The 26,512-nt window shown below is 36.8% G+C and overlaps 4 protein-coding genes across 6 annotated transcripts; all 4 read left to right on the top strand.

Annotated features, from left to right (window-relative positions):
- The first annotated feature begins 118 nt into the window (after positions 1-118).
- Positions 119-11,490, top strand: LOC7471196 (CLIP-associated protein). 3 transcript variants are annotated; one of them, XM_052450327.1, is made up of 21 exons: positions 119-728; positions 1,574-1,729; positions 1,830-1,892; positions 1,997-2,065; positions 2,294-2,459; positions 3,281-3,442; positions 3,697-3,794; positions 3,937-4,011; positions 4,098-4,166; positions 4,245-4,330; positions 4,428-4,545; positions 6,008-6,106; positions 6,196-6,553; positions 6,833-8,544; positions 8,684-8,785; positions 9,882-9,986; positions 10,087-10,161; positions 10,238-10,306; positions 10,432-10,500; positions 10,674-10,775; positions 11,028-11,490. In XM_052450327.1, exons 1-21 carry the CDS (start codon positions 396-398, stop codon positions 11,187-11,189), a joined length of 4,248 nt encoding a protein of 1,415 aa, XP_052306287.1. In that variant the 5' UTR covers positions 119-395; the 3' UTR covers positions 11,190-11,490. The 3 variants fall into 3 exon arrangements, with proteins under 3 accessions (XP_052306287.1, XP_024450000.1, XP_024450001.1); XM_024594232.2 differs by having other exon boundaries at positions 6,749-8,544; XM_024594233.2 differs by lacking the exon at positions 119-728 and having other exon boundaries at positions 1,643-1,729; positions 1,968-2,065; positions 6,749-8,544.
- Positions 11,491-17,361: 5,871 nt separating this feature from the next.
- LOC7471195 (two-component response regulator 24) lies at positions 17,362-17,889 on the top strand. The gene is made up of 2 exons (XM_002303057.3): positions 17,362-17,638; positions 17,714-17,889. Exons 1-2 carry the CDS (start codon positions 17,362-17,364, stop codon positions 17,887-17,889), a joined length of 453 nt encoding a protein of 150 aa, XP_002303093.3.
- Positions 17,890-19,405: 1,516 nt separating this feature from the next.
- On the top strand, positions 19,406-20,725 carry LOC7471194 (two-component response regulator 24). The gene is made up of 2 exons (XM_002303056.3): positions 19,406-20,218; positions 20,326-20,725. Exons 1-2 carry the CDS (start codon positions 19,991-19,993, stop codon positions 20,512-20,514), a joined length of 417 nt encoding a protein of 138 aa, XP_002303092.1. The 5' UTR covers positions 19,406-19,990; the 3' UTR covers positions 20,515-20,725.
- A 1,176-nt stretch (positions 20,726-21,901) lies between these two features.
- LOC7471193 (chaperonin CPN60-2, mitochondrial) lies at positions 21,902-26,501 on the top strand. Its single transcript, XM_002303055.4, has 18 exons — positions 21,902-22,162; positions 22,276-22,303; positions 22,399-22,530; positions 22,751-22,910; positions 23,116-23,291; positions 23,458-23,553; positions 23,911-24,015; positions 24,142-24,228; positions 24,309-24,398; positions 24,512-24,592; positions 24,684-24,752; positions 24,900-24,977; positions 25,058-25,153; positions 25,231-25,330; positions 25,414-25,517; positions 25,889-25,994; positions 26,101-26,179; positions 26,274-26,501. Exons 1-18 carry the CDS (start codon positions 22,125-22,127, stop codon positions 26,374-26,376), a joined length of 1,728 nt encoding a protein of 575 aa, XP_002303091.1. The 5' UTR covers positions 21,902-22,124; the 3' UTR covers positions 26,377-26,501.
- The last annotated feature ends 11 nt before the right edge of the window (positions 26,502-26,512 follow it).

The raw sequence follows: 26,512 nt of genomic DNA, 5'->3' as shown, positions 1-26,512 counted from the left end.
CCAAACACACCCTAACCACTCCTCCAACCCACAGTGGTACATTCCGTAAATTAACCACAAAACTGGTGGCAAAACCGCAACCACTCCAACCCCCACCATTTTATAGTTAGAGAGAGAGAGAGACAGGGAGAAAAAAGAAAAGAAAAGAAAAAAAAGCGTCGCACTATCTCCTCCTACTCCGCCTGTCAAAGCAGCGGAGCCACTTTACTTCACTCTCTCTAAACCACCACTTTCTCCTCCGCTAAATCTTCCTCTCTTTACTTCGCTGTCACCAACACAGCCTCTTCGCTAATCTTGTTTAATCCTCATTAATTAACTAAATTAAGTTAAATTCAGTTAATTCGTCGTCAGATCTGAGCGAACCGCACCAGATCCGACAATCAAGAGACTTCAAAATGGAGGAGGCGCTGGAACTGGCGCGCGCGAAGGACACGAAGGAGAGGATGGCAGGAGTCGAGAGGCTACACCAACTTCTTGAAGCTTGTAGAAAGAGTTTGAGTTCGTCCGAAACGACGTCGCTTGTCGATTGCTGCTTGGATCTTTTGAAAGACAACAATTTCAAGGTTTCTCAAGGTGCTTTACAGGCGTTGGCTTCTGCTGCTGTTTTGTCTGGTGACTACTTTAAGTTGCATTTCAATGCGCTTGTTCCTGCTGTTGTTGAACGCCTAGGTGACGGTAAACAGCCCGTTCGTGACGCCGCTCGACGCCTCTTGCTCACTCTCATGGAGGTTTTTCTTACTTTTCACTTTTTTTTTTCAAATTTGAAATGTTTTTATACACGCGCACACACACAAATGGTTGGATTTTTATTTATTTAGTTAAAAGTTTAAACTGTAATTAATTTGATACTTTTTATCTAGTTAAGAGAATTAATTATGTTTTTTTTAATAGTAAACTGTTAGTTATTTTTGTTGGTTTTAATTAATCTTTCACTTTGAAAGAAAGATTTACTGAATTTGTTCTGAGTAGAATTAAATAATTTGAATCAAAAGTCATTACGATTGATTACTCTCTTTCATTGATCTCAATTGAATTACTGTTTTATCCTTGGGTTGAAATCGTAATAGCATAATACCATGCATTAATTTAGGTTGACATTGGAAGAATATGAATAATCTGGGATCTAAAAGCACCGGTTCATTCTCTTTGTGGTAGAGATACTTTTTCATCTTGTCCTTGTAGAGCGGCTCGAATCTTCTCTAAAAATTAGACCGAGTTTCTTTGTGCATAACTTATCTTGATAATGGCCTCCGTATACATTGTTAATTTTAGTGAAAGAACACAAACACTCAGTTGTAGTTGTAGTTGTAGATGGTCGCTTGAATTTTGTAGCTCAGCAGGGACAATAGTACAGGACTTGTAAAATCTTTATAATTTAGACACGGGGTAGTGGCAATGTATTTGATTGGTGTTGATTGAGTATATGTTTGGGTGGAATTTGTTATATTTTTTTCTTGCCTCTAATTCCTTTAGGAGTCAATGACACCATGCTCATGAGTTGCATGTTTGTGTGTGCAAAGAGAATGGACAAATATTAAATATGGGGTTATATCAATATGTGTTTGTGATTCAGGTTTCTTCGCCTACAATAATTGTTGAGAGAGCTGGCTCATTTGCCTGGACACACAGAAGCTGGAGAGTTCGGGAAGAGTTTGCTCGAACAGTAACATCTGCAATTAATCTTTTTGCATCTACTGAGCTTCCTCTTCAGCGGGCTATTCTACCTCCTGTATGATCCAAAACATTTCTGATTTTCCAAACTTACACCATTTGCATAAATAGTTCTTTGGGTGGAGATAAATTAATTATTGAAAAATTTCTTCAACCAGATTTTGCAGATGTTGAATGACCCGAATCCTGGTGTTAGGGAAGCAGCTATATTATGCATCGAGGTCAGTGGAAGTTGTTGCATTGTCGTTCCCATGTTATTGTTTCTGCGAGCTTAACTATTTTTCATTGCTTTTCAGTCGCATTAATCCGACTATTCGTCTTTCAGGAGATGTACTCACAGGCCGGGCCCCAATTCCGTGACGAGCTTCATCGCCATCATCTTCCTAATTCCATGGTGAAGATTTAGCAAAAACCAATCTGCAGTTCCCTCTTCTATATTATTAGGTGCTAGGATCTTCAAATGTAGGCTAGTTTGGTCTTTAGTGCTCATGTCCACCATATCTAGATGTAATGTAGTACTCATTGAAATTATTCTCTGATTAATGAATGTCTTACCACTGCCTGCCAAAGAAAGGAAGCTATAGCTTTATTTTTAACGTGGTAGTACAATACATAACTGCAGATGAAAGATATCAATGCCAGACTAGAGAGGATTGAACCACAAGTACGCCCTTCAGATGGACTTGGCGGTAACTTTGCTCCTGTTGAGATGAAGCCCACAAGCCTTCATTCCAAGAAAAGCAGTCCAAAAGCCAAAAGTTCCACGAGGGAGATATCTCTTTTTGGAGGTTAGCATTCTTTTATCTAAAATACTGTGGATGTTAAGATATCCTAGACATTATTATGGTACGTTTGATTCTGTGTTATTTAATACTTTCTGTCCTCCATTTTCTGTTTTTTTCTTTCTCCAATCATGGTAAATTAATAACTTTAACATCCCCAGGGAGCACATCAATTTCGAACATTGAGTGTAGAATTAATGTTCATCCCCTCCTCTACTTAGAATAAGTTGGAAAACTTAAATTTGCTTGAAACAGCTTCCAAATAGCTATTTTGTGCCTTTGTGTTTGCATGGAGCCTTTTATTATATCTCGACAAAAGTCTTCACAACAATTGTATCAAAGCCACTTCACCTGTTTGATCAAAATTAGTTGTATCTTTAGTTTAGGAATTATTATAAACATTAGGATGAAGATTTTCTTGATTATCAGTAAAAATTACTACAAGTTTTTTATTTTTATGAATGAATCCCATGATCCTCTGCCACGTTCCCTTCATTTTCATCCTCATGTTGTTGCAAATGGTCGATTAATTTGTTTGGCCAACGAGGAATTTGTTTACTTATTTCTTTTTTATTCCTGTAGATTTTTTTTTCTAATTTCTTATTCTTGGAATCCGCTATAATTGCATCAAATGAAATCTTTAATTTGTTTTTAAATATTTTGTGGTATTAAAAAATTTCTTTAATTCAAGTCTTGATGTTGCAAAAAATTGTGTATATATTGATACAAGCTACACTGTAGCTAGTGTCCTTGTTTGGCGAAGTAAGGAAAACTGTTATAGCATGAATTATTGTTGTTCACTATGGTTGCTATTTCACATTATGCAGCGGAGAGTGATGTCACCGAGAAACCCATAGAGCCAATTAAAGTTTACTCAGAAAAGGAGCTAATTAGGGAATTTGAGAAGATTGCGGCTACCCTTGTTCCTGAAAAGGATTGGACTATCCGCATAGCTGCCATGCAGAGAGTTGAAGGCCTTGTTTTGGGAGGTAGCCCTTCTTTTTTCTCCTTGTATCCTTCTTTCCCTGCCAAAGTATTATGCTATCAGATTATTGTTAGCCTGATCTATGATATTCTGTTAAATCTTCTTATTTCTTATAATTAGTAGAATGTGCAATTGAATGATTGAAATTGTTGGAAAATCCCTTCTGCCGATCATTCGAGGATGCTAAAGTACACAGACTGAGGTTTTTTTTTTAATAATTTCCTCAAGAAAGGGATGTTAATGATTTCTTCATATCAGGTGCTACTGATTACCCATGTTTTCGGGGGCTTCTGAAGCAATTTGTTGGCCCTCTAAACACACAGTTATCTGATCGAAGGTCTAGCGTTGTGAAGCAGGTCAGCCAGCATTTTCTTCTGCTGTAGATGGTGGTTTATAGATTTCTTCTTTTGGTCTCTTCCTTTAGAGATTAGCTCCTCATCCACCAGTTCAAGGTTTATAGTTGCTAAGTGTGTGTGTGTGTGTGTTTGTGTTTTCAAGGCTTGCCATCTATTATGCTTTTTATCGAAGGATCTGTTGGGAGATTTTGAGGCATGTGCCGAGATGTTCATTCCTGTAAGTTACTTTCATTTTTATTTCACTGATTGTTGCAAATCTAATATGCTCAAAGAGTTCTGTTAATTCTGTGCTATGATAATCAGGCCCTTTTCAAGCTCGTTGTGATTACTGTACTTGTAATTGCAGAATCTGCAGATAACTGCATAAAAACGGTAATGGATTTTTATTATTACGTGCAAAAAAATTCTTTTAAATGCTACTCCCTCATAGTTTCCTTTTTGGCTTCTCAGATGTTGCGTAACTGTAAAGTTGCTCGTGTGCTTCCTCGCATAGCTGATTGTGCAAAGAATGACCGCGCTGCAGTACTCCGTGCAAGGTAAGGCAATGCGACTTGTTCTCCAAGTCTGGCATTCGATTTTTTGTCTAGGATATAATTGATTTTGGTCACTATTATGTCTCTCTTTGGATTGCAGATGTTGCGAATATGCACTATTGATACTTGAACATTGGCCCGATGCTCCTGAAATACAGCGATCTGCTGATCTCTATGAAGATCTGATAAGATGTTGTGTTGCAGACGCAATGAGCGAGGTATGTGTGTTCAGATCTTTGATGTTGTGCATGCATGTATGTTTGTCGTGTCTGTCAGTTTTGTCAGGCTATTGCGTTATGATTTTGCTTTGCCTTTCATGCTTCAACAAGCAAAAACTGTGTTCTGATGAAGTTTTTCTCAACTATTTTTTTGTGAATGAGTAAAAAGGAAAATATATTGAAGGGACTGTGTGGATACTGGCCTAATCTAACTTCAGAGAGGTGGAAGTTTAGTTTCAAAATGATGTAAAGTGCAGACCACAAATGGCTGAGGGTAAATATACATCTGGTAGGATATAATTTCAATTAGCTAACAACAAGCATCTCTAAGAGAAGGAATTGTTCAAATCATTTAATTTTAACATCCATGGCTGTATCGAGGAGCTTACATCAGGTGGAGCTGTCAAATGGTAGGAGTAATTGGGTTTTTTCTCCCGCACAATAACTGGGTCAAGTTGGAGATGGTTGCTAGACCCAAAAGACTTGAGATGTTGAAGATGGCAGGATAAGTAATTAACTTTACTGCAATTTTGTGTGCTTGCTTGGGATGTGAGGCATGGAGAGCATAGAAATGGACCTGTATGGAATGTGGCTCTGCTATGTCTGGTGTGGAGCATTTTGTGTGAGAGGACTAATCACAGTTTTGAGGGTGCACAGTGTGAAGCAACCATTTTACATGTTCTTTTCTGTTTTTGGCTTCCTTGGCCTGCCAAGTTTTGCACTTATTTTCCCCTGATTTCCTACTTTGGCCTAATCTTTTCTGCCATATTCACTAGTTACTTTCTTTTCCCTTGTCTTCTTTCATGGAGCATCTCTTGTATATTACTGATACTTGTATGGTCCTGTCTTCCTTTAAATACTAGATCTTTGCTGCATTTCTCTGTTAGGGTAAGACTTGGCAGTGTTTCTGAAACTATGAATGCATCTTTCTCTCAATGAATGTGAGGAAGAACGTAGAAAGTTTCATCTAGGTGGAATAATGATCAGAACTGTATCTTGATTCTAGAATAATCTTTGTTAATGCTGCCATGGAAGGAATTTTGGATTGCAAGAGCATGAATCTTGGCTTGAGATGAAGTCAGTTGTTTTGTATGTGTAGCTTCCTTCTAGCCAATCTCCTTTGGTTCATCATGATACTATATATTTCAGCATGAGATGTATTTTATTGGTCTATGGACTTTTCTTTTATTCTCTCAATCATTGGTTTTCTCTGTAAGGCTCCAACACCCAAGAAAAAAATGATTTGAAGTGGATGAGTGTTCTATGTATATTATATGATCAACTTTGATGAGTTGTTAAATGTCATAAAATAAGGAAAGTTTCTTCCATACAGTTCCTCTGTATGATGCATCTGTTGTTTGTACTTCTTTTTCTTATTTTGTTTTTCACCTTATTTTCCATTAATTCTTAGTATGTGTCTGTGAAGGCTCTGGAAGTGTGCCTGATATATGTAACTTGGCAGGTGCGCTCAACTGCAAGGATGTGCTACAGAATGTTTGCAAAAACTTGGCCAGAGCGTTCCCGTCGTTTATTTATGTCCTTTGATCCTGTTATTCAACGGGTATATTCTTGTGTACCCAATGCATTTATCTTAATAACTTCACTGATTAGATCATATTTTCCTTATGTGTTCTTTATTTTTTGGAACAGATTGTTAACGAAGAGGATGGAGGCTTGCACAGGAGACATGCATCTCCTTCCATCCGTGATAGAAGTGCTCAAACATCATTTACCCCTCAGGCATCTGCGGCTTCACATGTACCTGGATATGGAACTTCGGCTATTGTTGCAATGGATAGAACTTCAAGTTTATCCTCTGGGACATCTCTGTCTTCTGGTCTTTTGCTCTCACAAGCAAAGTCCCTTGGTAAAGGTACTGAACGTAGTCTGGAAAGTGTGTTGCACGCTAGTAAGCAGAAGGTCACTGCAATTGAAAGCATGCTTAGAGGTTTGGAATTATCCGACAAACAAAATCCTTCAGCTCTCCGTTCATCAAGTTTGGATCTAGGTATCAAATGACTTTGCCTGTCAATTTTCTTCCTCAATCTCATAAATTATTTGTCATTATCAGTATACAAGCCTTTTCTTTAATTCAACAATAAATCATTCTAAAAAAGAATACTCAATTTCAAAATGATTGAGGACTGTAGCTTCACATTGTTTTGTGAACGGCTAAATTTCTCTCTTATTGCCCCTAGTGCAGGAGTTGACCCTCCATCATCTCGTGATCCACCATTCCCTGCATCTGTTCCTGCCTCTAATCATCTCACAAACTCTTTGACAGCAGAATCAACTGCTTCTGGTATTGGTAAAGGCAGTAACCGCAATGGTGGCTTGGTCTTGTCTGATATTATTACCCAAATTCAAGCTTCCAAAGATTCTGCTAAGCTATCATATCGGAATAATATGGCAGCCGAGTCTTTGCCAACATTTTCATCATATTCAACAAAGAGGATTTCTGAAAGAGGTTCAGTTGAAGAGGACAATGACATTAGGGAACCTAGGCGATTTGCGAACCCACATGTAGACAGGCAGTATATGGACACGCCTTACAAAGATTTAAACTACAGGGATTCACATAGCAGTCACATCCCCAACTTCCAGAGACCACTTTTGAGAAAGCATGTGGCTGGACGAATGTCTGCGGGCAGGCGAAAGAGTTTTGATGATAGTCAACTCTCACTTGGAGAGGTGTCAAGTTATGTAGAAGGTCCAGCATCTCTCAGCGACGCATTGAGCGAGGGACTTAGTCCAAGTTCTGACTGGAATGCTAGGGTTGCTGCTTTCAATTACCTCCATTCTTTGCTGCAGCAAGGCCCAAAAGGTGTTCAAGAAGTAATTCAGAATTTTGAGAAGGTAATGAAGTTGTTTTTCCAGCATCTGGATGATCCGCATCATAAAGTTGCACAAGCAGCTCTCTCGACACTTGCAGATATTATTCCATCTTGCCGAAAGCCATTTGAGAGTTACATGGAACGGATCTTACCCCATGTTTTCTCCCGATTAATTGACCCAAAGGAGCTAGTCAGGCAACCTTGCTCCACAACTTTGGAAATTGTCAGCAAAACTTATGGGGTTGATATTCTTTTACCAGCATTGCTCCGTTCACTAGATGAGCAGAGGTCACCAAAAGCCAAATTGGCTGTTATTGAGTTTGCCCTCAGTTCATTTAACAAGCATGCAATGAACTCTGAAGGCTCTGGGAATACTGGCATTTTGAAGTTATGGCTTGCTAAGCTGACACCGTTAGTACATGATAAAAATACTAAGCTCAAGGAAGCTGCTATTACTTGCATTATATCGGTCTATTCACACTTTGATTCCATAGCTGTCCTCAATTTCATTCTTAGTTTATCGGTTGAAGAACAAAATTCCTTGCGACGAGCCCTTAAACAGTACACTCCTCGTATTGAAGTGGACCTAATGAACTTTGTGCAGAGCAAGAAAGAGCGACAGCGATCTAAGTCCTCTTATGACCCATCTGATGTTGTTGGAACATCATCAGAAGAAGGATATATTGGTGCATCAAAGAAGAGTCACTATTTTGGAAGGTATTCTGGTGGTTCTGTTGATAGTGATGGCGGCAGGAAGTGGAGTTCTACCCAAGAATCAACCCTGATATCGGGAAGTATTGGCCAAGCAGCTCCTGATGAAACTCAGGAGAACTTGTATCAGAATTTTGAGACTAGTTCTAATACTGATGTCTATAGTTCAAAAAATAGGGATTCGAATTATGTGGTTGGTTCTACCGGTCTGAACTTGGGATCCCGGCCTGGCCGGCTGGAAAACATGGACAATGGCCTTAACTTTGAAGGGCTGTTGACCCCAGGTATGGACATTAATGGATTGATGAGTTCTGAACCTCTACGTGCTGCTGAAGGCTATGGGCATGACAATAATGTTCTTTCTGAGTTGGACCTTAATAATCATAAACCTGCAGCTGTGAAGATTAATTCTTTGGCTGACACTGGTCCTAGCATTCCTCAAATTCTTCATCTGGTGAGATATTTAACATCAACAGTTTCCTTATTGATAATTAATTTTCCATTAAAAATGCTTATATATAGTAACATAGTTAGTTTAATAGAAATAATTGATAAAGCCTCTCAATGAATACTCACCTCCCTTTTGTTTCTAGATATGCAATGGTAATGATGAAAGCCCTACCTCAAGCAAGCGTGGTGCACTTCAGCAGTTAATTGAAGCTTCTATGGCTAACGATCCCTCTGTTTGGTCCAAAGTATGCTCATTTTCAGTGCCCCCCCCCTCCTCTCACACACACACAAATGCACGCGCGCACTCGCACTCATTTTTCTGGCTGGCACTATTATGCAATAGGGTGCTTCTTGGTCATAATTGAGAAACTAGTTCTTGGCATTTTGCATCTTTTATTAAGCTTGTCCATGATTCCTTGTCTTTATAGTGGAAGAGTAATGCTAGGGGTACTCATTTTTTTGTTGTTGCAAACTTCTTTACTAAATGACATGGCATCTTGTAATTGTTGTTTTGTTAACCACTCAATCCATTATTATAAATTTTCCATTAAATGTGAATTTGTACATTCCATGATTAGAAACACCTTCCTATATAGTAAATACCATGTCATTTAGTAAGAAAATCTCTGAAGATTTAAGTTCCCCTAGCATTATTCATAGCGAACAGCTCTTGTTGAATGTTGGAGGGACACCTCAATTAATTGGACAGGTTCAGATTTTGGGAAAATGAATTTCATTTTAATTTTTTATATAAAAAAACAAAGAAACGAAAAGTTGATAATGATTGTGTTATTATAGCCAACGGCGCTGCCTCTTTTGTCTGATGGTTGCCCTGTCCAACCTGCAATTTTGCAAATGGGATGAAGTCTGTCCAGGTTTAGAGCCTGGCATCTGTCTTTACTTGGCCTGGAATTGAGGGGTGTGAGGGGCATAATGGTAGATGTGCCTTGTGTCTTTACTCTGGTAGTAATATTTGTTTAGACAAATTTAGCTGGAATGATTTCAGGATGTTCAAGTCTTTCTAGCGCATTTAAACCATAATGTGTGGCTCCTATTAATTATAATTAAGAGCTATGATCTGAAGTTTATTAGGATTGTGTGTTTTTCCATCATAAAAAGGGACACTGCAACATTGTGGGGGTAGACATTATGATTAGCAATAAAATTTACTGTCTCTTACTACTTCTGCAGATTGAGTTTTCGTACATTGATCATTTTGTGCTCTCATGGTCATTCTATTTTTCATGTTCTTCTGAAAAAGTGTCTTGTTTGTGCGAGTAGACACTTTTGTGCTGTTATATCAGTTCTAGCTTAATGTTGATGATTCATTTATAATTTCAGTACTTCAATCAAATTTTAACGGCTGTACTGGAGGTGTTGGATGATTCTGATTCATCAATCCGAGAACTTACTCTTTCATTGATTGTGGAAATGCTAAAAAATCAGGTGCATCATCATCTTTATGTGATTCTGAATGAAATGCTCCCTTTGTTTATTTAGTAATAATCATTGCAAAATCTTTTCTTTTTTCTTGCCATGTTTCCAGAAAGATGCCATGGAAGATTCTATTGAGATTGCTATTGAGAAGCTGCTTCATGTTACAGAGGATATTGTTCCAAAAGTAACTCTCTTTCCAAACATGTGCTGTGATTATTCTTCTTTGCTTTATGTCTCATTGGTTTCTGGTCCGTATCCAGGTTTCCAATGAAGCCGAGCACTGCTTGACTGTTGCATTGTCTCAGTATGATCCATTCAGATGCTTAAGTGTATGTGGTTGTGATATTCCGTGTCTCCCTCTCTAAACATTCTCATTTTTTCTTAAATAAGAGTTTATGGATTTGTTTCCTGTAACACTTGCATTATTCTGATACTGGCAATAACTGATTCACAGGTGATTGTCCCTTTATTGGTTACTGAAGATGAGAAAACTCTTGTAACCTGCATAAACTGTTTAACTAAGGTATTTCACTTAAACCATTGACTAAATTGAGAAGGATTAAGTTTTGATGTCTTATGCGATTCCATATCGTCTGTTCATTCTCTAAACACAGTTTCATTCAAGTATCAAACTGGAAACTCTCTGCTATATTAATAAAGGATTGGTTGTTTTTTACTCTTTGTTTTCCACTTCAGCTTGTGGGTCGTCTTTCACAAGAGGAGCTGATGGTCCAGTTACCATCATTTTTGCCCGCGCTTTTTGAAGCTTTTGGAAACCAGAGTGCTGATGTTCGCAAGGTAATAGGGAACTGTTTGTCCTTGTTTGATAGTTCATATTTCTCGCTTTACAAATGCGTTAGCTCGGGTATAAATAAAACAAAAAAATGATGACCGAACATATCACAATTAATTGGCAATGACGCTATTTGTCAATGACCAAGTGCCCTGTCAAACACCTTGACATCCTCTTTCAGGGGTTTTTCACTACCTAAGAATCTGTTTTTGTTTTCTAGTTCTTAACACATTACGTGTTGGTGTTTGGTGCTGCAGACTGTGGTTTTCTGTCTGGTGGATATATATATCATGCTTGGAAAAGCATTTTTGCCGCACTTGGAAGGGCTTAACAGTACACAGCTGCGTTTGGTGACCATTTATGCTAATCGGATATCACAGGCAAGAACAGGTACTGCAATAGATGCTAGCCATGATTAGTTCGGTTTCGTCTAGGAAGGAATTGTTGGTTTGTGGTGTTGGTTAATTCATTGTTGTGTATTTTGTATATCTGTGAGAATGCGTTGTGAGAGTGATTATCTTCTTTTCCGTTCTCATTTTCTTTTTGATCCCTCGGTATATTGATTTCCCTTTTCTTTTGTGTGCGTGTAAACCCTCGTGTTTGTTTGGTTTGGAGGGAAGAGTGCTTCAGTGGGAAACAAAAATTGAATTGTATTATTTTGCAAATATTTTGTAATCACTATTTTGAGAAGAGTATTAGTTATATGAAAGAAATTTTTTATCCCTTGTGGAAGTTGATTTGTGCTTTATTATGGTAATGGAAACATATCCACACCAAGCACTTTTTTAAAATAAAAGAAATTTAAAGACTTGGAAGAACACTCAGTTCAGTACCTGGAAACCTTGTTAATTAAACCCGCCCCGTCTGGCTGGTGGGTGGAACTGGGATCTGACTTGAGCTAGTTTCACTATAAATAGAGGCGATTGAGTCGTTTTAATCTAGTTTGATCGATGATCAATCTAGTTATAACATGATACAAAATTGTTGATATTTTTTTTTAAAATGAATTGCCGTTAATTTTTTTAAAAAAATTATGTTTTTTTTTAATAAAAAAATGGGGTTAATTAGGGGGGCTGGCAAGGGCCCCACTCCTGTAAAGATTTTTTTTTCTTACCCTTCCATAACTCAAATAGAAAATTTAAAGTTTTAGTTTTATTTTTTAAAAAATAATTTTGGGTCTCCCAAACTGAAATTTCTAGCTACTTGTTATGAGCTATATAATTATGGCTGAAAAAGACGCGCAGTTGTCAATGAAGGACGAAGCTGAGCAAAAGCTCAGCGAACATAAACACAGCGGCTCTTTAGAGGTGGCGACGCCCTAGGATACGTGTGCCCAACAATTCTGTCCCCTAGTAGTCTTCTTGAAGAATGTGTTTCCTGCACTACAAAGGAGACGATATGTAATATGCATTTGACTGTCGGAATAGAGCTCCCAAGTCCAAATTGCCATTTATCAGATCATGAAAACACCAACTTTAACCCCCACATGATCAAGAAAAAAATTACGACAAGGGTAATCAAATGAAGAAAGTTGCTTGAAACGGCTATCAATCTATCTTAGTGTCTTAGTGACAGTGGTGAATCAAACGTGGCTAGAAACTGCTGAGAAATCTTCTTGGGTTTATGGAGGCATGCGTAAGAACGAAGAAGAAAGAGTCAAGTAGTGGGACTGCCGTCCTCCTATGACATGCAATGCTGGGCATTATCTCTATTGTTTCGCGAACCGTGCAGAACTCCGTTTTACTAAGCTAATTTCCTTCACCTTGTGTTTCTTCCGTTCTAGTTGATCAGAATTTTAGAGGGTTCATAATAGTAAATCATCTTCTTTAATGATGATTGTATTGTCGTTGATAAAGAGTTTTAGTGAAAATGATGTGCATGCTGAAGTAAACATGAATTTCTGTAATGTATTGGATCAAGAACAATTCATCAGAGTTAAGCTGTCAACACAATGGGATTCGAGGAAGAAAATTACCGACGACAAGAAAGGATGGAGGTGTTCATTCCAGACTGATCCACAGGGATGTTATCAATCCTTTCACTGCAAATACGAAAACCATGCTCTCCTGCATTTCGAAACATTTTTTTGCTGAAACATGTTTTGCTGGTGTAAAATATTATGAATACAGGAAAAGAAGGAAATATTTATTTTTTTTCCCCTGACGGTCAAGGGTTTATTAAAACTTAAATTCCAGATATGCACAGAGACAAAAATGGAGGTAACCAACAGTAGCCTGCTCGTCGAGAACGTGGTGATTTTTCAATTTTATGTGTTTTAATGGGAAAGGCAAAACAAAATCTGATATACTATTAAAAGAAAGAAAGAAAAATCTAGCTACCAGTTTTTCTGAATCCTTCAGCATAGCCACTTTTCCGCGAATCTCGGTTTTCTGACAGGACTTTTTGCCATTGCCTGTGCATTTTGCTCACTGGAATTCTGAAAGTAGGTGGAAAAGGTTAGCCCTGCTCTGCCTATATAAGCTATGTGCAGGCACTTGTATTGGCATCAACACTAGCTTTGCAAGACTTTGCTGGTAAGTCCCTTGCATTTCTCTTTGAGCTTTGGGATTATTACCCCCGGTATCCCTGTTATATTTTGGTTGATTTTATTTGGGTATATTTTATTATTTTATTTTATTTATATTAAATAGTTTTAATTAATGGGTTGAATCTAATAGTTGGAAGTTTATGATTATGCTATTTAAATGTTTCTCTCTCAACTTGTGAGATAATTTTGATGAATTAAATAAAAATTGCAGAGTTTCATATTTTTTTAACCCCCATTCCTCTCTTTTTTTGGCATTTTCTTCTCTTTCTTTGCTTCTTTCTCTCCTGCTTTAATTCTTTTGGTTCATTGTTCCGCGTTAAATTTAATATCAGTGCTTAGAGTTTTAATTGTTCTTACAGTTAAATGATCTATGGGCTTGTTTAAAAGAGATTTCTTCGAGAGAGTTTGAGCCCTTATGCAGTGCATGCTCTGTTAACACCTAAGAAAGATGGATAATGATGAATGTATATAGATAGCCGAGCCATCAATAGAATTGCAATCAAGTATTGTTTTCTCATTCCTTGATTGAATGACAAGCTAAATATGATGGCATGAGCTCAAATTTTTTCTAAGATTAACCTGAAGAGTGGGTATCATCAGATTAGGATCCGTTCGGTAGATAAATGAAAAACTGCATTTAAGAGTTAAGACTAAGGATGGATTATATGAGTGGCTAGTCATGCCTTTTAGCATTTCCAATGCACCAAGCACTTTTACGAGAGTAATGACATAGGTGTTTAGGCCATTTATGAGAAAATTCTTGGTGGTGTATTTTGATAATATCCTTATTTATAGCCAAACCAAGGAAAAACATTTAAATCATCTTATTCAAGTTTGTTCCACCCCACGGAAGGAAAGTTTGTTTGCCAATATCAAAAGGTGTTCTTTCCTTACAGATCGAGTGGTTTTTATAGGGTTTATAGTTTCATGTAAGGGAGTCTCTACGGATCCCCAAAAATTCCAAATGATAATAGATTGGCCAGAGCCTAAGACTATTCATGAGGTTTGTAGTTTTCTTGGGCTTGCGACTATTTATCATCGTTTCATCAAAGGATTTAACACCATCATATTGCCTATTACATTGTTTGAAACGAGGTGAGTTTCAATGGAGTAAAGAAGCTAATAAGACATTTGAGGAGGTTAAGAAAAAGATGATGGAGGCCCCAGTGATGCTGCTCCCCGACTTTACTAAGGTGTTTGAAGTAGAATGTGATGCCTCAGGAGTTGATATAGCTAGGTGGAGTACTTAGTCAGGAACATCATCATGTAGCTACTTTAGTGAGAAACATAATCAGGCCAAACAAAAGTACTCAACCTATGATAAAAAGTTTTATGTGATGGTTCAAGCCCTACGTTATTGGCATCATTATTTGCTACCATATGAGCTTGTTCTTTACTCCGACCATGAGGCCCTCCGCTATATCAACTCCCAAAAGAAACTCAATCATAGACATGGTCGTTGGGTTGAATATTTGCAAGAGTATTCATTTGTTTTGAAATATAAATCTAGAATGGAGAATAAAACTGCAAATGCCTTGAGTCGCCGGGTAATGCTGTTATCCATGATAAGTGTTGAAATTACTGGATTTGAGAGACTCAAAGAGGAGTATGAATCTTGCCCAGAATTTGAAGAAATATACATGACTTTGAAGGATAAGAATAACCGTGTTGTAAATGGTTATCACCTCCAAGAAGGGTATTTATTTCGGGACAATAAGCTTTATATCCCGAAAACATCCGTGCGTGAGTTTTTGATATGAGAGATTCATGTTGGAGGTCTTTCAGGACACTTTGGAAGAAATAAAAGCATTGAAGAGGTGGAATGTCAATTTTTTTGGTCTAGTTTGAAAAGAAATGTAGCTAAGTTGGTAGGTCAATGTCAAACATGTCAACTAGCTATGCATAAAAAATAGAATACTGGTCTTTACACCCCATTGCTTGTTCCTTTTTGCCCATGGCAGGATGTAAGTATGAAGTTTGTATTTAGGCTTCCACGTACTACAAAGAAGCATGATTCTATTTTTGTGGTTGTCGATCGCTTCTCTAAGATGACCCATTTTATCCCTTGTACTAAGATTACAGCAGCTCCCAAAGTTGCAAAACTCTATTTTGACGAGATTGTCAAGTTATATTATCTTCCCTAAACCATAGTCTCGAATAGGGATGTTAGATTTACGAGTCATTTCTGGAAATCCTTTGACATATAATGGGAACTAAATTGAAGTTTTTTAGTGCCTACCACCCTCAAACTGATGGTCAAACTAAGGTGATTAATAGGAGTTTAAGCAACCTTTTGAGGTGTCAAGTGAATAATCATAATAAAAATTGAGATTTGGTTCTTCATATGACCTAATTTGCCTTTAATAATTATGTCAATAGGCATGAGTCCTTTTGAAGTTGTACATGGTTACAAGCGTAAGAAACCTTTAGACCTTTTTCCCATGTCTCTTCTTGCTAGGGTGTCTGAGTTAGCCTAGTATTTTGCACATATAATTCAAGATTTGCATGTTGAGATCACTAAACAAATTCAAGTAAGTAATGTGCAATATAAACTTCAAGCTGATTTACATAGATGACAAAATAAATTTAATGTGGGAGACTATGTTATGATATGGATTAGACCCGAGCAGTTTCCTTAGGGAACTAATAAAAAATTGCATTCATGTAATGCAGGGCCATTTAAAGTGTTACAACGAGTTGATCCAAATATGTATGTTATTTATTTTGACATTAACTCTACATTTAATATTGAGAATTTAGTTGCATACCAGAAACCACATCCTATTCCAAATGATCCCTTTGAGATGCCACCTAAATTCCACCTTGATGATCCTATTGAAACCTTTACCCTTTTCACCTTGAGCTCAACACAAAAGGATAATATTGATGCTATTTTAGATGAACAACTTGTTTTACCAGCAATGGTAAGGTTCAACGGTTTCTAGTTCATTGGATAGGCTGATTTAATTCAGATTGCACTTGGATCACTATAGATACTTTGTAGCAGATTGACCTAGATCATTGATAGTACTATTAGAGTTGCCCATAGCTACACTCGATGGGGTCAAGTTTTTCCAATCCCAGGAGAGTTGGTGGGGATACCAGATCCACACCGTCAATTACACGAGTACATGGATGAAAAAGACATAGGATGACTCAACCTGTCACTCTTTAGTTGACAGACTGGATCCATTTGGGTCTCTTTCATTGTTTTATTTTATTTATTTGAATTATTTATGTTAGATATTTTTAATTGATGAGTTGAGTTTAATAGTTAGATATTTATAGTTATGCTATTTATATGTTTTTTCTTTTGGCTTGTGAGACAATTTTGATGCTTTGAATAAAAATTACATAGTTGCATATTTTTTCACCATTATTCTCTCTTTTTTTTGGCTTTTTCTTCCTTTTCTCTACTTTTAATTCTTAGTTTTTTTCTCTAAAAACTTCTTTCTTTCTTGCTTTAATTTTTTTGGTTCATTATTCCGCATCAAATCTCCAAACAGATAGAAGATTGAGGTGTTTTTCTGCTGAAAAACGCTTCTCTTACTAGTTCTTCCATTGAATAAGCTGCATTTATTATGTTTTTTCTTTCCATTATTGCAACTGAAGAATCATTTATAACTGCACTTTGTTTCTAAAGAAAAATAAAGAAAATATTTTTCTTTCATGCTTGTTGCTGCATTCGGGTTGTTTTGTCGTTGTTACTGTTATTGGCAAGAAAATACCATGTCCAGGCATAAACTCTGTAGATTAACATTGAGACAGTCCAATCTTGTTGCCCGTTATTAGTCATGGTCTTGATCTTGACAGGGTTTACAGATACAATTAACAAGTTGGCTAATATAGACATTGAACAAAACTGTTGTTAGCTCTGCCGATCAAGGGCAAATTTATGACCTATAGAAGAACCTGTATGCATAAATTTGTGCCAACACTGTTGCTTTCAATAAAATGCTGACTTTTTTTTTTTTTTTAAATAAAATAAAATAAAATGCTGACTTATTTTTTTCTTTCTTGTGATTTTTCATCCTGGAGGAACAATGGCACCTGAAATGATCCCTGTTAGGCGATCAGATGATCGATGCCGAAGTGGAATACCTGTTCTGCAGTTGAGGAACCGGATCTCAGCACTTCTGGTTGACAGTGACAGGTCTTCTCAGATAGCACAGTCGAGCTTTCTTCGATATTATGGTGTTGACACCCAGACTGCTAGCAATGGCCTATCTGCATTTGTCCTCGCTTCAGCTTCATCTTCCACCTTTGACCTCATTATCATTGACATTAGCCTTCCTGTCATGAATGGGCTTGGGGTAGCAAGTGTTTGATTTAAATGATCAAGCATCTGCTAACTCATACTTCTGATATGTTATAATCTTTTATGATTTATGATAGGCTATCAGGTATATGCGTGCCAGGGCATAAATTGTAAGATCATAGGCATGACTGGTTGCTGGTGTGAAATGCATGAGCAAGCAATTCTTGATGCTGGGGCTAATAAAGCAATTGAGAAGCCATTCTTCCCAGCGACCCTGTTGCCGATTCTGAGGGAGCTTGATGATGAACTTTAAGAACTGTGGATCTGATAGAGGACTTCACAAGTCAATAAATTATGGTACATTTATTAGTTTAAGTTGGTCCTTTCTTCTCTTTCTTTTTTCCTGCCTTGCTTACTTGTCATGAGTCCAATGTTAAAGTAAGAAGTAACAAGTCCACGAAGCTGTAGCAGCAGCGACTATGATATCAATAAAGTCGAGTCCTCTTAATTATCTCCTCTGAATCTCCATTATAAAATGCTTTGGAGCTTTATTAACCTAGTATGGCGACACTTGTACTTCCTAACCTTAAGAATTGACCCGGTGGTTAAGGAGGCATGCTCTCTTCCTCACCTAATTAGAAATGAAATGATCTCTGATTTATCAAACCTAAAAAACATTGCTTAAGACATTAGAGTTTGATGCATGTGTGATGGGTGGCAGTCAAATAAAATGAGCAAGCCAAATGATAGCTTATTGGTAAAATTCTTTCATTGGGTTGCAATGTGAACATCCAACTTAACCTTTCAAAAAGGTTCAAATCCATAGCATGTCTGTCACCCAGTCTAACCAGTGAATAATATACTTTGAGGTTGTGTTTGATTAGTGTTTTATGAAAAAAGAGACAAGCATATAAGGGACAAGTACGTGTTTGGTTGAAGAGATGGAGACGGAAACATAAAAATAAATCAGTATTTGAGATAGTTTTGGAATGACTTTCTATCATTCTAAAATAGTTACTATCCGAATTATCTCCATCTTTTTTGCCCTGAGACAGTAATCAAATGCTACCGAAGGGATATGGTTGGTTTCATCAATTCTGGTATGCAAATCTTTTATGATATTCGGGACCTTGATTGATTACCAAAACTTAATCAAACATCTTGTAGTTGCTTAACTTTTAAGTTGCCACCAGAATGGAAGCCTGAAAGCTGCAAACCACTAAGATTTCTGTGAGATTTTGTCTTAATTCATTCCTAGATATTGTTTCTGTTTATTGAACTGAGAAATTGGATTATCATGACAAAAGAGGAAGGATTGGCATTGATAATGCACCTACTATGGTATTGATTTTAGTAAAATGACAGGGAAGATAATTAATAGCAGGTCGCTTTTGGGCAAACAAGAGCAGATTACATACTAGATTGTGATGCAGATCTGCAAAGCAGGATGCTAGCATATCTACTCACAAAGGAAAGGAAATTGACGTGGTTTTCGAAATGATGCATCACAACAATAATCATTTCAGCTCAAACCTTTTCCTTTAAAATGAAAAATCGGATACCTTCCAAGGACTGATTAACTGAAAGAAATGCTAAAGCAGGCTAGAAATATTGGTTCAAATCTTTAAAGCGTGCTGCTATCCATTCTAAGCAAAAAAGTTTAAAGATTTTGTGGAAACCTCTTCATTGTGGCCATCCCTAAATAGGGATAAAATCTCATTTTGTAGATCTTGTGATCTTCAACACAATCCAAGTCATTGGCTGGTATGGAACCTTTTTAAACTGCAATGTTTGCCATGGAAAAGATACTGTTTCCACATATATGATCATGTCTTGCATTTTCACTGTTGAATCAGTCGGAGAGATCACTTTCCTTGGAATCCGCCAGTCTCAGATCAGTTTTTCTTCTTCCTCTAAAGCATCTCCAGCCACACTGTATTGTTTATATACAATACTATTGAATGTTTCCTAAACCCTTTTTCCTTTACGAAAATACATGATACTAATGCCAAGCCAGGTCCAAACCCTCCTCTATGGATAAAAATTAATATCCTGAAGATGCATGCTCACAACTTTTTCTGTGGACTGTAAGCAATAATATTGGAGCCAGGCATGAAGCATACCTTGATGGGTTATTTTGTCTTAAGGTTCTAGTTGCATGTCTCATTTCGTAGATGCATGCATTTAGTTGTGACATCACATTCATTTCCCTTATTTACCAAACAAGAGGTGCACACATTGACTGGAGAATATGCTCAAAAATCACTAACTTAATCAATTCCATTGGTTAATTGTTTCTCTCTTAGTTTAACTTTTTCATCTATATATTTAAGACTTAAATAGCTTGACACTATAACTTGTTCTGAGTTGAACCACAGGAGAATAAGACTAGCAAGGGCTGTCAGAGAAAACAAATGGCAACAAACTTCAATAGCAGCTGGAAATTGGGAACCAAGATGACTGCACTTGTCGTGGACGATGATTCAATCAATCAAACTATTCACCACAGACTCTTGGAACAACTTGGGATAGAAAACCAGGTGGCCAGAAATGGGAAGGAAGCTATTGATATCCATTGCTCGGGAAAAAAGTTTGATCTCATTCTGATGGATAGAGACATGCCTATCATGAATGGCATTGAGGTATGTCAACCTTATTATCTCAATCAATCAACATTCAGTGAAATATATACCATGTTTAATAGCTGCAAGTAGATGCAGGATCTAACCAAATAGTACTTTGATGGCAGGCAACAAGGAAACTCCGAGCTATGGGCATACGTAGCATGATTGCCGGTGTATCAACACGCTGCGTAAAACAAGAAATTCAAGAATTTATGGAAGCTGGCCTGGATGATTACCAGGAGAAGCCTTTGACGAGTGCTAAGATCATCTCCATCCTCCATAAGATCGATCACAGTGGCTCAATTTCATACTAGCTTACCTCTTTTATGGTACTATTTTATATGTGTGTAGTTTAACGTTAGTAGGGAGGTTAATCTATGCATGGTCTGTTGTAGTTTTTGTGTTTGTGTGAGTCTCATATAGTCTAAGTCCTACAATTTGGTGTTTGATGTTGTATTAATGTAATTAGCAGCATGTGTTCTGCCAAGCCAAGTTCTTGAATGAGATTTTGATTCAGTTCTGTCTTTTCCTTCTCTGTTTGCTCTCTAAAATTCTTCTCTTGATGTCTTTCAGCTCTGCAAATTCTACTTGAACCCCAAATTCCTACTAGCAAGCAACTTATAGTTATAAGCTTTCCGTGGATTGTGATCATAAATAATAAATTCAAATATGCTTTTTAGATCAACTCGATAATTTATTAATAATTAATCAGAGTTTAGTCTAAATCAAGTTTTTTTTTTAAACTGATTTGATCAATTCATGATCTAGTTGACCAAATCAAACCTAATTAATATCCTAATATTAATTATTAATTAAACTCTTTAATTTGATAAATAAATTTTTAAAAGCAATTAATTAGGTACATTTAATTATTTGTCATTGATTATATATTTGTTATTGTGAAGCGTGAGGTTGATAGGGTAGCTAAAGTAAATCCTAACATATTTTGAAGAACCAAAAAAATCATTTCAGCTATTATGATTTATTAGTAAGTATTTTTTATTTATAATTTCTATTTTTATATTTTCATATCGATTTATCCATTAAAGAATAATATTTTATTTTAAACAATTTTAAAGGTACATCCTCGTATCTGCATTTAAATTTTTTTAATAAATTTTGTTACATGTTGATCCTAGAATTTAAATGTTAGAAATTATAATTAAATCCTATGTTTAAATTTAAATTAAAGAAAAAAGAGATAGAAAGAGTTGAGGATTATTGGTTCACAAATTTTAGTTTTTTTTTTCACAGTTTTTTTAAGAAAAGAAAATTAAAGAAACACATTTACTGACTAGGAATAAAAGCTGTTTTTTAATTTATTTTTTTATAATTATTTGCTTTTCTAAAAATTGGAAAAAAAATTCCACTATAAAAATAAAATCTTATTTGGTTCATTTAATTTTTTATGATAATTCGTTTCAATATTTTCAACTTAAACCAAACAGGAGCCCTTGTTTTCTATTTTGAAAAATTTATATATAATAAAAATATATTTTTTAATTCTCCATGTAAGAAATACATTCTTAAAAAAAATAGAGATGGAAAAAATATTTTCTGAAGTAAAATTTGTGTTTGCTTAAAAATAAGAAATACCCATTAATTAATTAATTAAAAAAACCCATATCTCATTATTTTTAGCCCAAATGTTTTCTTGGCCCCTTCATCTTTGCAGCAAGCCCAGTTACTGGTCTCAGAGATTCTTGACTTCACTTCCGTGTGCTCACTGCTCCGGATTGGTGCCTTAGCCCCCACACAAAACCCTAAACCCTAACCAGCTTCTCTTTCCTTCCTCTTCCTTCTTTGCTTTTCTGCCTCATTATTGTTGTCTCTCTCTCTCTATCTCTCGCCATCACTAAACCCCACGTCTACTTGCTAATAAACCCGCACTCTCTTTCTGTCACTACTCTACTTACAGAGAGCCATGTATCGTTTTGCCTCTGGCCTCGCCTCCAAAGCCAGGTAAGTAAACTTTCAATTTGCCTATGTATCTCTGTTAATGGCTTAAACTAGAAAGTTGATTACTTTGGTTGTTTTCTCATCTGGGTCTCTCTTATTTGTTCATTTTTTGTTAGTGGGGTGGCTGGCAACAACGCCAAGCAGGTAATTTTTTAATCTCAATCTGTTTACGGTTGATTTTGATTTTGTTTGTGTAAATCTAATGGGGGTTGTGTGTTGTTTTTTTGGTGGGAGTTTAGATTGGTAGTAGATTGGCTTGGAGGAGAAATTACGCGGCTAAAGACATCAAATTTGGTGTTGAAGCTCGTGCTTTGATGCTTAGAGGTGTTGAAGAGCTTGCTGATGCTGTTCAAGTTACCATGGGGCCTAAAGTGAGCGACTTTATTTGGTTGATGTTGTTTTTTGGTTGTGATCATGTGTTTCTATGTTCTTTTGTGGAATTGGTTTTACAAACTAGGTTGGTGATTAAATGTACCTTGTATGGTTTGTGCATTGATGAGTTGATTGTGTGGTTCGTTTTGATGGGAGGAGGTTCAATCTTCATTTGCAATTAAATATTTCGTGAAATTTCAATGTTTGGCTTCTCCACAGGGACGTAATGTAGTTTTGGAACAAAGCTGGGGGGCTCCTAAAGTGACAAAAGATGGTGTAACTGTAGCAAAGAGTATTGAATTCCAAGACAGAGTTAAGAACATTGGTGCTAGCCTTGTGAAGCAGGTTGCAAATGCTACTAATGATGTGGCAGGCGATGGTGAGATTTCATATTTTGAATATGAACTTTCAGTATTTATCTTTTTTGAGGTTGAAAGGCCATGAATTTTTACATGTTTTGTGGGCAATAATGTGTTTGTTCTTGCAAATGTTAGGAATGATCAGAGTCTTCTTTCTTTGTAAATTATAATGGTCGAACCTTTTGTGATGGGTTGTTGAAGGAGCTTTCTTTCACATGTTTGCAGGTACCACATGTGCAACTGTCCTTACCCGTGCAATATTCGCTGAAGGATGCAAGTCTGTGGCAGCTGGAATGAATGCCATGGACCTTAGACGTGGCATCTCAATGGCAGTTGAAGCTGTTGTGACAAGCTTGAAGAGCAGAGCAAGGATGATCAGCACATCTGAGGAAATAGCCCAGGTGGGTTTGCTGTGTCCTACTTTTGTTTCAAAGTGCGAGAGATAGGACTAGTAATACCAAGAAAAACAGAGAAGTAATGCTCAAGTAGTAGTTAGAATTAGATGGAATAAACAGATTTGTATTGGATATAGTTTAAGCATTACTAAAATTATGTTTTTGTAATAAGGTTGGGACAATATCAGCAAATGGAGAAAGAGAGATTGGTGAACTTATAGCCAAGGCTATGGAGAAAGTTGGCAAAGAGGGTGTCATTACAATCTCTGTAAGCTGCTTTTGGAATTCTTTCATTATTTTCTCCTATATCATTGTGCTTGCTTATATCATCAGAAACCTGCTAGACTCTCTATGTTTTTCCTGTATTTATTGGATGCTTAAATTTAGGAAGAAGCAACTTTGGTGGAAATTACTTTGCCACCTCTATTCCTTATTTTGTGAATTTGTGTCAATCTCTTCCTTTATGCTATTTAGTTCCCATAGGTTTATTTTTTCATGGCTTTATGAATTTTATTGGTCTTTACTATTAGCAACGTTGGTGCCTTTTTATCCTGTCAAAACAAACTTTTGCTTTCCTTCTCATTTCTATCATTTTGAGAACTTTTCTCTCTCAAATTCATGTCAGGATGGAAAAACAATGGATAATGAATTGGAGGTTGTTGAGGGAATGAAGCTGGACAGGGGCTATATATCCCCTTATTTTATCACCAATGACAAGAACCAGAAATGTGTAAGCACTTCATGCTTTAATAATTAGTTAACTCATAATATTTATAACGAACTCATGGGTGCTGTTTCAAGTCACAGTGCTTTATGCAAATTTTCCAAGACTTAATTCTTTTTTATTCTTTTTCAGGAATTAGAAGATCCTCTCATTTTAATTCACGAAAAGAAGATCTCAAGCATGAGTTCTACTGTCAAAGTTTTAGAATTGGCCTTGAAGGTCAGTGGTTGTTTACTGGGAGGATTGAAATGAGTTGATTATGTTCTCCAATTTTTGAACCAATTTGCTATGTTTCTCAGAGGCAAAGACCTTTGCTGATTGTTGCTGAAGATTTGGAGGGTGAGGTACTCGCAACTCTCATTTTGAACAAGCTTCGTGCTGGAATCAAGGTATCATGTAATTCTCTCATATAAAAAACCGGTTTCCGAATCAAAGAAAAGGCTGACCTTTATGCGAGATTTATGTGTTTTACTAAGGGTAATGGATTTTGAATTGGTTCAAGGTTTGTGCCATCAAAGCACCTGGATTTGGAGAAAATAGGAAGGCCAGTCTGCAGGATCTTTCCATTCTCACAGGGGGTCAGGTAGGTTCATGTGATTAGTTATGTTTCCCTTTTAACTTTTACATGAATTGTGCATGAACTGGTCTCTGATTTTTTTTTTAATGATTTGTAGGTTATAACCGAAGAGCTCGGCTTGAACCTTGATAATGTGGGATTGGAAATGCTTGGCTCATGCAAAAAGGTAAGATAAACTATAAATCTATTATTTGTTTGTGTATATCAATTGACCAAGACTTGCATGTGAAAATACGGTTTTTGGCACTCTTTCCCTTTCGGCCCATTGCCATGATGCTCACCTTATGACTCATTTCCATATGCTAAATTGTAGGTGACGGTATCAAAGGATGACACTATTATTCTTGATGGGCTTGGTGACAAGAAAACCATTGAAGAAAGATGTGAGCAGGTTTGTCTCCCTCAAGCTCAAGCTCTGCCTTGATTAATTTTTGTAGGTAATAGTTTTCTAATGTACAATTGTTAAAACAGTTGAGATCTGCTATCGGAACCAGCACCTCCGATTATGATAAAGAGAAGTTACAGGAGCGGCTAGCAAAACTTTCTGGTGGTGTTGCAGTTTTAAAGGTTGGTTTCTCTTTTAGATAATCATCTGCCACAGATTGTTGCTATACAGAACCAAGCTTTACTGTTATGCTTGATAGATTGGTGGAGCCAGCGAAGCTGAAGTTGGTGAGAAGAAAGACAGAGTTACTGATGCTCTGAATGCCACCAAGGCTGCTGTAGAGGAGGGCATTGTACCTGGTAAGCCTATCTTTGACTGGGTTGGTCACCTCTTTCTAAGTTTGTAATGGTGCATCAACCTGTAAAAACCTTCATTTGTTCAGGTGGGGGTGTTGCACTTCTTTACGCCTCTAAGGAGCTTGACAAATTGCATACTGCAAATTTTGATCAGAAGATCGGTGTCCAGATTATCCAGAATGCTCTCAAGGTTCGGACCTTTGTTCTTCTGGTCAAATTTTCATCTTTGATGCGTATTGACATTTTTTCTGATTTTAAGATGTGAGAGAATCATTTTTATGGATGATCCATTCATGTAATTAAAAGTTTTTAACACCGCACATGGTTGGAGGAGTGACAAGAAGTTGCATAATTTATGATGACAATGGATATTTATTAAACTCGCATTCTGTCAAGTTACTAGAAATACAATTTTGCTGAAGTTTCTTTTTATCAAGGAATGCAATCAATCATTTTTCCTTACAGAATGAAGCAAGCAGTGTCGTCTATAGTCTTAGGATGTGAACCTAGTTTTATACACTTCATAAGTCTGTTCTCAATTGAGCATGTTTTTGTCTGTAGACACCTGTTCACACTATTGCTAGCAATGCGGGGGTAGAGGGAGCAGTTGTTGTTGGCAAGCTATTGGAGCAGGACAACCCTGACCTTGGATATGATGCAGCCAAAGGTTTGCCATTCTCCTTTCAATATCCAAATGGAAAGAAGTAGTATGATATCATGGATTGTTATATGTCATGTTGCGTTGATATTAACTTGCTTCCTATTTGTGATAGGCGAGTATGTAGACATGGTGAAATCAGGAATTATCGATCCTTTGAAAGTCATTAGAACAGCCTTGGTAGATGCTGCGAGGTATTTATAAATCCTTTTCAAGAGGGTATCCTTATTTTTCTAAACCTTGTTTTCATTCTTGAAGCAACCACCATTTAATTTCCATTGTATGCAGTGTGTCTTCCTTGATGACTACAACTGAGGCAATTGTGTATGAACTTCCCAAGGTTGAAAAGGAAACCCCAGCAAGCAATGGCATGAGCGGCATGGGATTTTGAAACTCTTTAGAGCATTACAAATCAGCGCTGATTTAAACATTATTGACACAAATTTTACCTGTTCTTCAATTATTCAAACATATGCTTTTATAAGTTAAGAAAGGTGATTCATTTTTTCCTGAAAATTGGCCCCTTC

This window comes from Populus trichocarpa, chromosome 2 (assembly GCF_000002775.5).
Source record: "Populus trichocarpa isolate Nisqually-1 chromosome 2, P.trichocarpa_v4.1, whole genome shotgun sequence".
Lineage (NCBI taxonomy): Eukaryota > Viridiplantae > Streptophyta > Magnoliopsida > Malpighiales > Salicaceae > Populus > Populus trichocarpa.
This window is presented reverse-complemented; position numbering and strand designations above follow the sequence as displayed.

Excerpts from the sequence above, each read along its gene's own strand:
- LOC7471196 (XM_024594232.2), top strand. The coding sequence starts at position 396 with ATGGAGGAGGCGCTGGAACTGGCGCGCGCGAAGGACACGAAGGAGAGG. Across the intron at positions 3,443-3,696 it reads TGAAGGCCTTGTTTTGGGAG|GTGCTACTGATTACCCATGT; the intron begins GTAGCCCTTCTT and ends TCTTCATATCAG. Across the intron at positions 8,545-8,683 it reads TTCCTCAAATTCTTCATCTG|ATATGCAATGGTAATGATGA; the intron begins GTGAGATATTTA and ends TTTTGTTTCTAG.
- LOC7471195 (XM_002303057.3), top strand. The coding sequence starts at position 17,362 with ATGGCACCTGAAATGATCCCTGTTAGGCGATCAGATGATCGATGCCGA. Across the intron at positions 17,639-17,713 it reads GAATGGGCTTGGGGTAGCAA|GCTATCAGGTATATGCGTGC; the intron begins GTGTTTGATTTA and ends GATTTATGATAG.
- LOC7471193 (XM_002303055.4), top strand. The coding sequence starts at position 22,125 with ATGTATCGTTTTGCCTCTGGCCTCGCCTCCAAAGCCAG. Across the intron at positions 22,531-22,750 it reads AAGTTACCATGGGGCCTAAA|GGACGTAATGTAGTTTTGGA; the intron begins GTGAGCGACTTT and ends GCTTCTCCACAG. Across the intron at positions 25,995-26,100 it reads TGGATATGATGCAGCCAAAG|GCGAGTATGTAGACATGGTG; the intron begins GTTTGCCATTCT and ends TATTTGTGATAG.
- LOC7471194 (XM_002303056.3), top strand. The coding sequence starts at position 19,991 with ATGGCAACAAACTTCAATAGCAGCTGGAAATTGGGAACCAAGATGACT. Across the intron at positions 20,219-20,325 it reads CTATCATGAATGGCATTGAG|GCAACAAGGAAACTCCGAGC; the intron begins GTATGTCAACCT and ends CTTTGATGGCAG.